General features: G+C 38.2%; 1 protein-coding gene across 2 annotated transcripts in view; it reads left to right on the top strand.

Annotated features, from left to right (window-relative positions):
- Positions 1–1,615: 1,615 nt before the first annotated feature.
- camk4 (calcium/calmodulin-dependent protein kinase IV) overlaps positions 1,616–14,205 on the top strand; it is a 36,050-nt gene continuing 23,460 nt past the window's right edge. The window contains exons 1-2 of one of the 2 annotated variants that reach the window (XM_036580267.1): positions 1,616–1,765; positions 1,871–2,079. In XM_036580267.1, coding sequence (XP_036436160.1) covers positions 1,964–2,079 — 116 coding nt within the window. In that variant the 5' untranslated portion in view covers positions 1,616–1,765; positions 1,871–1,963. Of the gene's footprint in view, positions 2,080–14,205 lie in introns of both variants that reach the window. The other variant, XM_036580268.1, reaches the window with a different exon arrangement.

Here is a 14,205-nt window from a genome sequence, read left to right as displayed (position 1 = left end):
TGAGCAGGTTTGGAACAGATGGGCCTCCCTGTGTGGGAGAGCTCCGGAGCAGTCATGCTCTGCTTGAGTCTTAAAGAATGTCCAGTCATGCAGGCCAGGATGGATTAGGACTCCAAATGGGGGATTGTTCTTTAAACCTGCTTTTGGTGGTGTTTACTCAAACTGCTATGGAAAGCAATGATGCACTTTTTAATTTTGAATTTTTAAAAACAAACAATTGAAAAAAAGAATTGACCAAATGACCGAAATGCATAGTCACCTGTTTTTCCCATGTCTCTTTTTAAATTAGTAAATTTGAGTTTGTTCCATATTGACTATACACTAATTGGAAGGCATTACACTGGATGTTAGAATGTTACTGTGTTACTATGGTTTGGTGGCATACATCCACAAGAGCATTAGTGCAGTCAGATACTAATGTTGGATGATTAGTTCTGGATCACAAATGCCACTCCATTCTAGGTATTCCATGGTGCTCCATCACTCCAGAGAACGCAATTCCACTGCAACACAGCCCAACGCTCTAGAGCCCATGTGTCAAACACAAGGCCCAGTACTACTATTAGCCCGTTTCACAGTGCACTGCACTACAGTCCCCAGCATGCACTGCAATGTAACGTGCACTCTGACTCTCCTACCCCAACAGCAATTTTTGGGACAGTGGTTTCACCACAGTTCTACACAATTCTACACCAGTCATATTACCAAACACACTAACTGCATTTTAGCTGCAGTTCAACCAACATAAACACTTAACATCAGCTCAGAAACTGAACCCAAGTCTTAATGAACTTACAGCAAAGAAAGGATGCCAGGTGTCTAGTTCAAGCAGATAGGTAAGTTTAAAAGGCCAAGCTCCAGGGGACATTTAAATTCTGAATATTTCAAGTATTCATGTAATATTTTAAGGTGTACAACTGCCTGTATTTTACTGCTTAAGTGTTTGCATATTTTGAATAAACAATGGCCAGTTTGGCCTACAGCACAACATGAAGTAAAAATAAGAACATTTTTTCTCTGGCCTACAGATTTGTTGAGATTTTTTAATGTGGCCCCTTTAGTGGTTGAGTTTGACACCTCTGCTCTAGAGCTTAATACCCCTCTATCTGACGCTTGACATTGCACATGTGACCTTAGCTCATGTGCAACTGCTTCAAAGCTCATTCTGTTAACAAAGCCTTTTTATGGATCATATTCAAATAATATGTTGGCAGTGGAAGGCCAGTGTCAGGAATGGGTCCAAATTAAAGTAGCTGAATTTGCTAATTAGAAGAGGTTTCTTGCTTTTTGACATGTAAGTGAAGCATAAAAGCGACGTCACAATTCCTTGTGGTTTCCAGTCAAGTAAAGGTACTGATTCTTTGACGTTCGGAGGAAAAAATGCTTGAAGAATGAATTCTCATAAAATAATTTAGTTAACGAGGGATGGTCTGCTAGTGCAACATGGCGAGAATGATCTCATGCATCTTGTCACAATGTAAGATTATTATTGACGCTAAAATGGGAGTGCTAGCCTACTGTTAATGCGATGGAGAAAGAGTTGTTTAATTGTGGTATGTGACGTCCCTTGAATTCGCGTTACATTGGCGACAGTAAGACCCAGTGGAAGGCAATCTGGTAACGCGGCCGAGTTGATCTGGCTCCGTACATTCGCTTTCCGAGGGAGAGCGACGCGAACAGTGAATAATGAAGCTAACTTCACACACAAACGTCCACCTAGGAGGTGTGTAGCAGCGCAGCTCAACTCAGGGACTCGCGTTTACAGGTAACTTGATCGCTGTCAGACCAAACCCACGCTGCAAAGACCTCTGTAGCGCTTATCGGTTGGGGGCTGCCTTTAGAGCCAGTGTTTTCTGTACCCCATCTTTAGGCAGGCAAGTCGCAGCTCCATATCTCGAATCTGAATCAAACCGTGTAGCAAAGCCCCAACAGGAAGCAATCGGATACAGCCGAGACGCTTGACATGCTCAAAGTCACTATGATCACATCTAGACCAGGGACAGCTCCAGAATACTGGATCGACGGCTCGAAGAAAGAGACGCTGGCGGACTTCTACGAGCTCGAGTCCGAATTGGGACGGTGAGTGCTGGTGATCGTCCACTTCGTGGTTGTGCTCCACGTCGGGGTTTCAGTGTAGTATAAAATGGATAGTAACATACTTTCCATTCATTCATTTTAAAAAAGGTTTATTGATATACTTGGTGAAGAGAATGTCCACGTCAGTCCTTCTACAGTAAACACTTTTATATTAATATGAGAAAATATAGGGGTATTTTTTTCTATCGTATCGTTTACTTTATGTATGTATTTGCATTGATCTGATTAACTGCAAATCAGAAATCAAACAAATTTGACAGTTACTATGTTAACTGATTTTTTTTAAAGCAAAGGCAGTCTATCAAGTCTGCTCTCTCTCTCTCTCTCTTTCTCTCTCTCTCTCTCTCTCTCTCTCTCTCTCTCTCTCTCTCTCTCTCTCTCTCTCTCAGATCATTCTGGCAGAGAGAGTTGAGATATTTGTCAGGGACTCCCAGACACCAGTAAATCAGTGTGATAAATAGAGGCACTGTTTGTGTTGGCACCTAACAATCTCTCACCGGGGCAGTAACTCTGTAACTTGAGCAGACACCACCAGAACAGAAGCTTCAATGGCTGCCAAAACGAGCACTAAATCTTCTCCCTGCCAGAATACAAGTCTTCCTAATTGTTCAGTGGTCAGCACTCCAAACGTGTTCTCGGTGACATGCTTCGCAAATAAGTACTAATGTTGAGCATGTGACTCAAATGTCTTGCTGATAATCAGATGCAACGAGACCTTCACACTGCCTAGTCTGAGCGCTGCCCAGAGCATGTCTGGGGATAACAGATATTGATCAGAGGCTGACAGGGGGCTATGATTTGTTGCTGACAGCAACAAATCGTTGCTGAGAGAAATTGTTACTCTCCATAATCATTAGACACTGTGTGTTCAAAGCAACAAAACACTGTTGAACGTGGCTGAATTGAATTCATTGATTTTTTTTTGGTGGAGACGTTTTCATGACTGCTTTGATTCATTGATGTCGTCCAGATGACGTTTAAGGCTTTGTAGTAAACTGAAATGGTTTAGGGAGGTCTGATGGCAGATCTGAGTTCTGAATCGTCAGAAATTAGAACAAAACGCTCCCATATGGAGCCGGTAGCTACAGGCTGCAGAAATCTGCAAAAGTTGAGCTTGCAGTAAGTACAGCTGGAGGCGATTTATACTTTGTGGAACTTCAGTCCATTTAGAGCTTCAATTAATTCATGTCATTCATCTCAGATAAAAGTGGAGTGCACGTTTCTAACCTGATATACCATATCCGTTGTTAGCCACACTGTATACAACCCAATGTTCTGGCTCCATTTTTCAGATTTTGTCAGAAACACAGCAACATTTGATATATTAACAAGCATTGGCTGATAAATCATTGAGCTTTCGCCAGCAGTGCCAAAATGTAAAGCACTTGGGCCCTGAAGAAAGAGGCAAAGCAAGCTGAATCTATAATAAAACTTCTCTCGCTCCTCGGAGAGCTGCCCCCCCTTATATAATGCTGGCCAAGTACAAATACAAACGGGAGCAGCTTGTGTAACATACACTTCTGCACACACCCCTGTCAGCTGTGCATTAAAACACAGAAACTGGGAAATCCATTATCACTGAGCGGCTGCTTTCAGAGAGTCTCATTAAGTTAGCAACTGCCCTAAGCCACCGCATATGTAGTAGAATCATTAAAAGTGAGGTTGAGTACCTGATAAAGGAAGAACCATAATGTTCACAAGTTTAGCAAATAACTCTCTCATAATTGTCGCAGGATCTTTCTTTTGAACAGTTTTGGGATAGGTTTTGCCTTTAAGGCTCTGTGTCACCTATATCACTTGAGGATATGATTAAAAGCTAAATGAATTAAATAAGTCTCTTATCCTGGTTCCTTATTCTTGTAATGAGGTCACTGAATATACAAATGAGAAGATGTCTCTTTCTGTTTGGAATATGTGTTCGGAAATAATGCAAACTGTTCCCAAAATGAGGTCACTTGAATGAATTCAATGACAAACAAAATTGATAATTTGGGAATAAGAATTTTTTTTTAAATCTATTGTATCATCTCCTATAACCACTGCTTTGAAATCAAGGGAATCAATCCTGATACAATTTGACATGAACCATTGAATAACTACAGTAAGAGTTCTCTGTGAGTATTTTACCTGCGTTTGTCTACACAGTTCATAAATTTCCTTCATCAAATCAAATGTATTTAAAAGGCAGACCTACAGATCTAAAGCCACTGGTCATTGTTTGCTACTTGGATCTAATTGTCCATATGCATGTATAAATAGGTGAAGCTCTGATCCATTAGCAGTTGCATGGCATCATTATTTAAATATCACCTCATGTATAATTACATTGAATTAGTGTATGCAGTTTTCCCTGTTGAGTCTGGCTTGTTGATTGCTTCCAAAAACCATGGTCTATTTTCATTACTCACAAATCATGGCACTCTCTGTCATCAGTTTTGCTATTGAAAGTAGTTGCGCAAATGCATTCCTGTTAAAAATTAGTTTTGTTGTACACTGACTTCACATATGAAGATTTTATTCTGATAAGGGAACACATTTAGGGGAGATGAATCTTCTGTTTATCTTTGCAGAACGTTTTTTGCAGCTCATGTAACTCATATTTATGTTATGTGATTTCAGTGGTCAGACCAATAAGCTGGACATTGTCAAATTCACTAATGGAGGCCTCCTAAGTGCCATTAGAGAACATTATTGTCTCATTTTGTGTACTTTTATTGCTTATTTGCCTTTGTGGGATTTAGCCATTGGGGTATGTGTGTGAGTGTATGTGTGTGTCTGTGTGATTCCCTCTTTGAAATATAATATTATTAGGGTGATGAATACTGATTGGATTTGGGTCATTACTGGTGAATTACTGGTGACGAGGGCTGTGATGAGTAGGGCTGTGTGGTCTGGCTTTGATGATGCACCCATCTGTATCCAGTGTACCTCGCTATGAAACCCAATATATATTGGTTTATGTTCTTTTTTCGTATCATCTAGCTACTATGGCTCAGTTCAGCTACTGTTCAGCTCATTCACAGGAGTTTGAGTGTTAAACCTTCTTTTATAGTCGTCTGATATGGTCTGTGTTTGAGCTGCCTCAGTCTATCTAAATCAACTGCTATTCCACCAGATTTAATTCTGTCCACCAGTCTGTCTTTTTAGAAAACCATTGATAGACTTTAGTCACTGGTTTTCATTGGTTAATCTGAATGCATCTGTTTAATGTTTAGGCCCAACTTGTTTAATCTCATTGTTATTGTTTGCTGTCTAATGTTGACCAGAGCAGGATGGGTTTTGAGTCTAGGCCTGCTTCGTCATGACGTCCATTGTAAAAAAGTGCAATGGACATACATTTTGATTTGATATAGTGGCCATCAGATCAGTGATTCAAAGTTGACTTTTAAGGATATTATTCTTGGTTCTCTGATTGGATTTGAGGTCCTTTCTTAACAAAAAGCGTTCTTTATAATAACTTGCACAAATACCAGGACCTTTTTGGTGCTATAGAGATCCATTTACAACAGGTACTTCACCATAGACAAGAAATATTTAACTAGGGGGCAATATGACAATATCTAGAGATGGCATGATACCACTTTTTTCTGGTACCAATACCAATATTCAAACTTTGAGTATAACAGTACAGATCTGGTATGTCTTTTTAAAAATACAATTAAGCTTTGAAATAGGCATACAATTTAAACACTCTACTACCCTAAAGAAAGAAATACACAGCAAACATCATTACAGAACACACTGTGACTGTGTGCTATTTCTGAATAGATATGTTATAGGATCAGATTTCTTTTTTCTTCCCTCTGATTCAGCATTTTCTGCTGATATTAGTCTGATATCAATACCAATATGCTATCTTTAATGATGTTATTGTTGTGATAAACTACATCACAATATGCTTTTCTGAGCATATTGTGGATATCATCAGTAGCCTACTTAAAGAACACTGACCAATTGCATGTTACATGTTACATTACAAAAAAGGCCTGTTAAATTGGATTTGCTGTAGTTCAGTATGTGAAATGCTGTACAAAAATCTTAAGTTTTTGATATATATATATATATATATATATATATATATTTATATATATGTATATATATGTATATATATAGTGGTGTGAAAAAGTGTTTGCCTCCTTCCTGATTTCTTATTCTTTTGCATGTTTGTCACACTTAAATGTTTCAGACCACCAAACAAATTTAAATATTAGACAAAGATAACACAAGTAAACACAAAATGCAGTTAAAATTAACTGTGGTTCATCACTTCTTTGGAAAGCTGAGTTCAATTTCCCTAGCCACACCCAGGCCTGATTATTGCCACACCTGTTCTCAATCAAGAAATCACTTAAATAGGACCTGCCTGACAAAGTGAAGTAGACCAAAACATCCTCAAAAGCTAGACATCATGCTGCGATCCAAAGAAATTCAGGAACAAATGCCAAACAAAGTGATTGAGATCTATCAGTCTGGAAAAGGTTATAAAGCCATTTCTTTTTTTTTTTTTTTTGGGGGGATTCCTTTGAAGTGCCCATGTGGCCTTACTGAGATGGCCACTACGCACAGGATTCTTTTGTTCTGTGTTTGTCAGTGAAAGCTGCTGATTTTGCTCTCTCTGAAGAGGCACCAGAGCTCTGCCGTAACGGGAGGGGGGCGGATGGTGGTAATGGTGGGCCAGGAAGGCGGTAGGGCAGAGCAGACAAACAGGTCTGGAGGGGAAGCCCCCTAAGGACCCCGCAGCATCCCATGCCCCTGCCCAGCACCACTCACTGATGGTGTGTTGCATTATACAAGATGTCCTTATAAAATATGTGTATATATGTATGTACATACGTATACATATATGCATACATTCACACACTCTCAAATATGTAAAGGGGAAAAAAAAAATCTTTCAATATCGGGGTACTACTACTCATGTCATGTTACATAGTTTTAGTAAGTTTGAAAAGTTTAGATTAAATGCATCTATTTTGTTGTGGCTTGCAGCTGATGCTTGTTCACAAGATAGGTGTTTTGTTAATAGATTAGTCCACTGTGTTACAGAAATATTTTTTTATCTTTCCAATTTAGCAGTATTGTTTTTTTTGCTATAGTTAATGCTATAAGTAATGGGACTGTATCTTTGACTGATGATTCTACTTCTGAGAGGTCTCCTAGGAGGCATAGGGAGGGTGACATTGGAATGCTGCTCCCCAAATATAAAGATAATTTTGAGGTTATATTTTCCCAAAAACGGTGAACTGGTGTGCAAATCCAGAATGCATGAAAATAGTCATCTGTTTTGTTAGTTATACATTGTGTACATATGCTTGAATTGGTGAATCCCATTTTAAACTATTTGTATTGCATAATGTGTGTCCTATGAATAGTTTTATATTGAATTAATTGTATGTTTGTGTTTTTACTCATAATGAAGATATTTTTACAGATTTGTGTCCAGAATTGTGTATCAGTGCTAATATCTAAATCCTTTTCCCATTTATTAGTTGGTATTGATAAAGTTGAATTTAAAGTACCTATGAGAGCATATAACTTTCATAAAACTTTCTTCGGGCTGATGATTTGGTTTAAATTTTCAGTAATGAGGGGTGGACTGAGACTGTTGTGATAAATATTAATTTTGGTTTTTAGTATACTTTTTAATTGACAATATTTTAAATATTGATTTTCCTCTAAGTCAAATGTTTCAGTTAGTTCTTGAAAGCTTTTAAATGTGTTATTCGTAAAGAGGTGTTTTAAATGTGTTATGCCTTTGTCTTTCCACTTCTTGTATATAAGGGGTTGTCTGTTAATTGTAAAATCTGGATTGTGCCATATGGGTGTGTATATGTTAGGTGTCATTTCAAAATTTGTTAGTTTATTAATTTTCCACCATGCTTTCAATGTTGTTGAGATTGTCATGCTTTTAAAACATTCATGATATTTTATGGATTTGCTAAGAAAAGGTAAATCTGCAATGGATATTTCGTTGCAGTATGACCATTCAACATCAAGCCAGGGATTACAGTAATCATCTGAATGTCTCCATTTTACTAAATAGTGAAGCTGATTTGCTAAGTAATAAAACTGAAAATTCGATGCACCTAGTCCCCCTTATTTTTGTCTTTTTGTAAAATTGTGAGTTTTATCCTAGGTTTCTTATTTCTCCAATAGAATTTTGATGTTAACATGTCTAAATTGTGGAACCATTTTTTAGTTGGTTCAGTTGGCAACATTGCAAACAGGTAATTGACTTTTGGTAAGACTGTCATTTTGATTGTTGCAATACGGCCTATAAGAGAAATTGGTAAATTCATCCAGCGATTTAGATCATCTTCTATTGTTTTTAATAGTAAAATTAAGGTCGAACAACTCTGAAAGCTTGGTGGTTACTTTTATACCTAGATATGTAATACTTCCTGTGGTAATTTGTGAAGGGTAATTTTGGAGTGCAGCATTCCAGTTCCAGTCACCTATTTATAGTGCTGTTGATTTGTTCCAGTTAACAGAGTAATCTGATATATGTGAGAAACTATTAATCAGTTTAATGGTTTCTTTTATTGATGAAGTGGGATCTTGGAGAAATAGTAGCACATCATTTGCATAGAGGCTTATTTTATGAGCAGTACTATGAGTTGAAATGCCTGTGATTTTATCATTCTGACGTATTGCTGTGGCTAGTGGTTCTATGAATATTGTGAATAACAGTGGTGAAAGTGGACCTTGTCAAGTACCACGAGAAAGTGTATAGCTTGATGAGGTGATGTCATTAGTTATAACAGGGGCCATGGGTGATGAATATAGTATTTGGATCCAATGTATAAATGATGTACCAAAGCCACATTTATGTAATGTACTAAAAAGAAAGTCCCAGTTTACTTTATCAAAAGCTTTTTCCACATCTAAGGATAAGATAATTGTTTTCCTATTACTTTTCTTTGTAAAGTTAATAAGGTTGGTAAGACGACATGTGTTATGTGATGATTGTCTCCCTTTTATAAAGCCTGTTTGATCTGGATGGATGAGATTGGATATAACTTTTTCCAGTCTTGTTGAAAGTGCCTTACTTATAATTTTTAAGTCTGTGTTAATTAGTGATATTGGACGGTAGCTTGAGCATAATGTTGAATCTTTATTTGGTTTGAGTAATACTGAAATTAGTGCCGTATTCATTTGGGATGGAATAGACGAAGTTCTTTTTATTTCATTGACCATCTTTATAAACAGGGGGAAGATGGTTGGCCAGAAATGTTAGAATTCAGCAGGGAATCCATCCATACCTGGTGATTTATTGTTCGGCATTGATAGAACTGCTTTCCTAAATTCTTCTTCGGTTAATGGTGCTTGATGGAATGTCTTTGGTCATTATTCAACCTAGGAAGGGTGATATCATCAAGAAAGGCGTCAATATCAGATTGTTTTGTAACTGTATTTTTTGTAGTAATTTTTAAAAGTTTCATTTATTACTTTCGGGTTTTGAGTACTGTTCCCTGATGAGTCTTGTATAGTGGTTATTGTGTGTTTTTCTTTGTTTTGTTTTAGTTGGTTTGCTAAGAATTTTCCTGATTTGTCATTGTGCTCAAAGTGATTTTGTCTAAGTCGTGAGAGTAAAAATTGCGTTTTTTTTATCTATAAGAGTATCTAGCTGGGCTTTAATTTTGTTAATGTTTTTAAGATTTTTTTTCTGTGGGATTTTCTGCATATGAGCTCTGGAGTTGCTTTAAATGTTGTTCTAGGCTGCTTTGCTTTTCCTGATCCTTCTTTTTCTTGTGTACTGAATATGATATGATTTTCCCTCTCATCACTGCTTTTGATGTTTCCCATAATAGTATGGGAGAAATTTCCTGTAGATCATTGGTTTCCATAAAAGATGTCCACTTTCTTTTAAAGTAGGTATCAAATTCTTTGTCTGTGATGAGCAATGTATTAAATTGCCATCTTGGCCTTGTTGCAGTTTTTTTTCTATGTCCTTAAAACTAAAAGTAATAGGGGCATGATCAGAGATTACTATCGGATGGATTGTTGATTGTGATATATGTGGTATGATGGAGTTACTGGCAAGAAATAAATCAATGCGCGAGAATGAATGATGAACCTGGGAAAAATAAGTATATTCTTTAACTGATGGGTGTTGCAGTCTCCAAATGTCTCCTAGTCCAAAGTCCTCCATGTATTGTTGCAGTATTTTAGTAGTGTGCCAAATCTTTGCATTGGAGTTTGATCTGTCCTGCTCTAAATTTAACACTGTGTTAAAGTCTCCTCCTATTACCAAAGATGAATTTGAAAAGTCTGATAATATTGTAAATAAGTCATGATAAAATGTTGGATCATCTGTGTTTGGTCCATATATATTTGCAATAGTGATATCCTTGTTATTGATTGTGATTTGTATTATCATATAGCGTCCTTGTGTGTCAGATATTGTTTTTTTTGTGGATCAACTGAACATTTTTGTGTACCAAGATAGCAACTCCTCTTTTTTTAGAATTGAATGAGGATGAATATATCCGGTTAAAATATTTCCCTAATAGTTTCTTATGTTTTTAGTTTCTAAAAGATGAGTTTCTTGTAGGAGACAAATGTCTGCTTGTAACTTGTGAAGGTGGTTGATGATTTTAGTTCTTTTTATTGGTGCATAAATGCCTCGTACGTTCCAGCTCAGAAACTTAATGTTTGCGGTAGACATTGTATTGAGAGATGCACAATGTAATCTTTATAATCAAAGTCGCTTCTTCGTTATAAAGCCATTTCTAAAGCTTTGGGACCACAGTGAGAACCATTATCCACAAATGGCGAAAACATGGAACAGTGGTGAACCTTCCCGGGAGTGGCCGGCTGACCAAAATTACCCCAAGAGCACAGCGATGACTCATCCAAGAGGTCATAAAAGACCCCACAACAACATCCAAAGAACTGCAGGCCTCACTTGCCTCAGTGTTCATGACTCCACCATATGAAAGAGACTGGGCAAAAATGGCCTGCATGGCAAAGTTCCAAGACGAAAACCTGCTGAGCAAAAAGAACATAAAGGCTCATCTCAGCTTTGCCAGAAAACATCTTGATGATCCCCAAGACTTTTGGGAGAATACTCTGTGGACTGATGAGACAAAAGTTGAACTTTTTGGAAGGTGTATGTCCCATTACATCTGGCGTCAAAGTAACACAGCATTTCAGAAAAGGAACATCATACCAACAGTAAAATATGGTGGTAGTGTGATGGTTTGGGGCTGTTTTGCTGCTTCAGGACCTGGAAGACTTGCTGTGGTAAATGGAACCATCAATTCTGCTGTCTACCAAAAAATCCTGAAGGAGAATGTCCGGCCATCTGTTCGTGACCTCAAGCTGAAGCGCACTTGGGTTCTGCAGCAGGACAATGATCCAAAACACACCAGCAAGTCCACCTCTGAATGGCTTAAGAAAAACAAAATTAAGACTTTGGAGTGGCCTAGTCAAAGTCCTGACCTGAATCCGATTGAGATGATGTGGCATGACCTTAAAAAGGCAGTTCATGCTTGAAAACCCTCCAATGTGGCTGAATTGCAACAAATCTGCAAAGATGAGTGGCCAAAATTCCTCCACAGCGCTGTAAAAGACTCACTGCCAGTTATCGCAAACGCTTGATTGCAGCTGTTGCTGCTAAGGGTGGCCCAACCAGTTATTAGGTTTAGGGGGCAATCACTTTTTCACACAGGGCCCTGTACGTTTGGATTTCCTTTTTCCTTAATAATAAAGATCTTCTTTTATAAACTGCATTTTGTGTTTACTTGTGTTATCTTTGTCTAATATTAAAATTTGTTTGGTGATCTGAAACATTTAAGTGTGACAAACATGCAAAAGAATAAGAAATCAGGAAGGGGCAAACACTTTTTCACACCACTGTGTATATATATGTATATATATGTATACATACATACATCATCACCGCGGTGGGGTGCTGGAGCCTATCCCAGCTGTCATTGGGCGGAAGGCAGGATACACCCTGGACAGGTCGCCAGTCCATCGCAGGGCAGACAGACAGACATACACAAACCTAGGGGCAATTTAGCATGTCCAATGAGCCTGACTGCATGTTTTTGGACTGTGGGAGGAAACCGGAGTACCCGGAGGAAACCCACACAGACACGGGGAGAACAGGCAAACTCCACACAGAAAGGACCTTGGCTGCCCGGCTGGAAATCGAACCCAGGCCATCCTTACTGTGAGGCGACAGCGCTACCCACTGAGCCACCGTGCCGCCTATATATATATATAATTTTAAATTTTGTGCCATTACTTGGGTTTTTTTGTAAGTTCCAACTCATCAAATCTCAGAAAAACAAAATATTAAGATATATATTATGTATTGAAATATTGTGATATCCTATTTTTGCCCCTATGTTTAACCAGGCAAAGACAGGGCAAACATAACCAGAGGGGCAAAGACAAGAGGCAAAAATCAGGAATCCAGAAAACAGTCCAAAACACAATAAAGGCAACCAAAATATGCACAGGAGAAACACTCAGTGGCTTTACTACAGAAGCAATACCTTGCAGAGAGCTAGAACGGTGATTGGTTGAGCGCTGAGGTGGAGGAGTCACGTGATCTCCCAAGGGATTATGGGAAATGGAGTCCCTGAGTCGAGACCGGAAGGCTGTGTGAAAGTATACTTGAAGATGGGATTCATTTTACATGGAGAGATGGGCCAATGTCATTATGACCGGTGTTTCTCAGTGATTTTAGTCTTGCCTGAATCCTCCTTGTCAGTCATTTTTACGACCTGCACACTCCTGCGTCAGTAAAGACTCCAGCAACTTTTACATACTATACAATGGAAAAAGAACCCCAGTTTATGTTCTTGCAAATTCTTGAAATCAAGCTGATATGTATCATCTTACCTCAAGTGTTTAACTCTCAAACATGTATACTGACAGAAGAAGTTAGTTTTTTTTAATGTACTAATGATTAAAAAAGTTTGATGATATGGAAAGAGAATTTCTTTGCAGGAAACGATGTCATTACGTAAAAGCTTGTTAACTGTGAGTTTGATGCAAACTTTTTCATTTTATCATCTTTAGTAATGGCAGTGAACACTCAAAGAACCTTTAGCTTGGTGAAACAGAGAATGTGTTGTATCTGGTTCAATATAAAACCTTTTTGAAAAGGATTCTATGTAGCACCAGACAGGGCTCTGCTATTGTTATGATGTCAAGCTTGAAACAGAATCCTTTTTGGTGCTACATAGAACATGCCATATATCACAGTGCAATAAGCACAGTGCATAGTGTATTCTGAGATTTGTGTAGCATTAAACTTCTAGTGCATGTGAGAGAGAGGAGCCAGAGAGGAAAGGAAGTTGGCCATCCCGTTTCCTCTCATACATCACCCTGCAAGCAGAGTATCTTCATTAATACAGATCCTTCTGCCCGGCCTTTGATTAACCTTTCATGACCTAATGAAATAAAGCATTCTAGCAATTACAGGGCAAGGCTCAAAATAGAGAGACAGGGTGGGGGAGTCATCTAAACCATAGGTTCTCCATCATGGTCCTGGAGTACCTCTGTCCTGCACACAATGGTTGGTATCTTAGATATGTAGTTGTATAGGACAACAATTTTTTAATGTAGGCTCTGTACATTATATGAATGTTATTTAAATTTGAAAACAGTTCTTCACAATTGCAAATCTCATTTACAAAAATGTTTTTTTTAAAGATCCATGCATTGAAATGTTGGGGAACCAAAAGTGTTTTTTTTTCTATGAAATTGTTCCGTAGAACGTTTTTTAAGAGTCTGCTTTCACCCAGGAAGGGCTTGTTAATTAGTTCATAAGTTGAATCAGTTGTTGGAGCAGGAAAAACACTAAAATGTGCAGACCAGGAGGCCTCCATGAAAAGAGCTGAGAACCACTAATCTAAAGAAAATCCACTAGGCTGCTTTTACTAGGAGATTTTTGGATTCAAAAATGCTTTTTCCGTTATGTAACCCTTTGCTCAAGTCCAGATTTTTTAAGGGGGGTGATCCAAGTTTTTGGGGACATGGTGATTATGTGGACCAGATTGGAGACTGTAAGCTGGCTGTCATGCTTGCTGATGTCTGTTTACATGTTCTGAATATGTGTGTGTGTGTGTTGGGGGTGGAGTCTTTTTT

This window comes from Colossoma macropomum, unplaced genomic scaffold (genome assembly GCF_904425465.1).
Source record: "Colossoma macropomum unplaced genomic scaffold, Colossoma_macropomum, whole genome shotgun sequence".
NCBI classification, from domain to species: Eukaryota; Metazoa; Chordata; class Actinopteri; order Characiformes; family Serrasalmidae; genus Colossoma; species Colossoma macropomum.
Note: the sequence above shows the minus strand (reverse complement) of the source record. Positions and strands in the feature narration are given on the sequence as shown.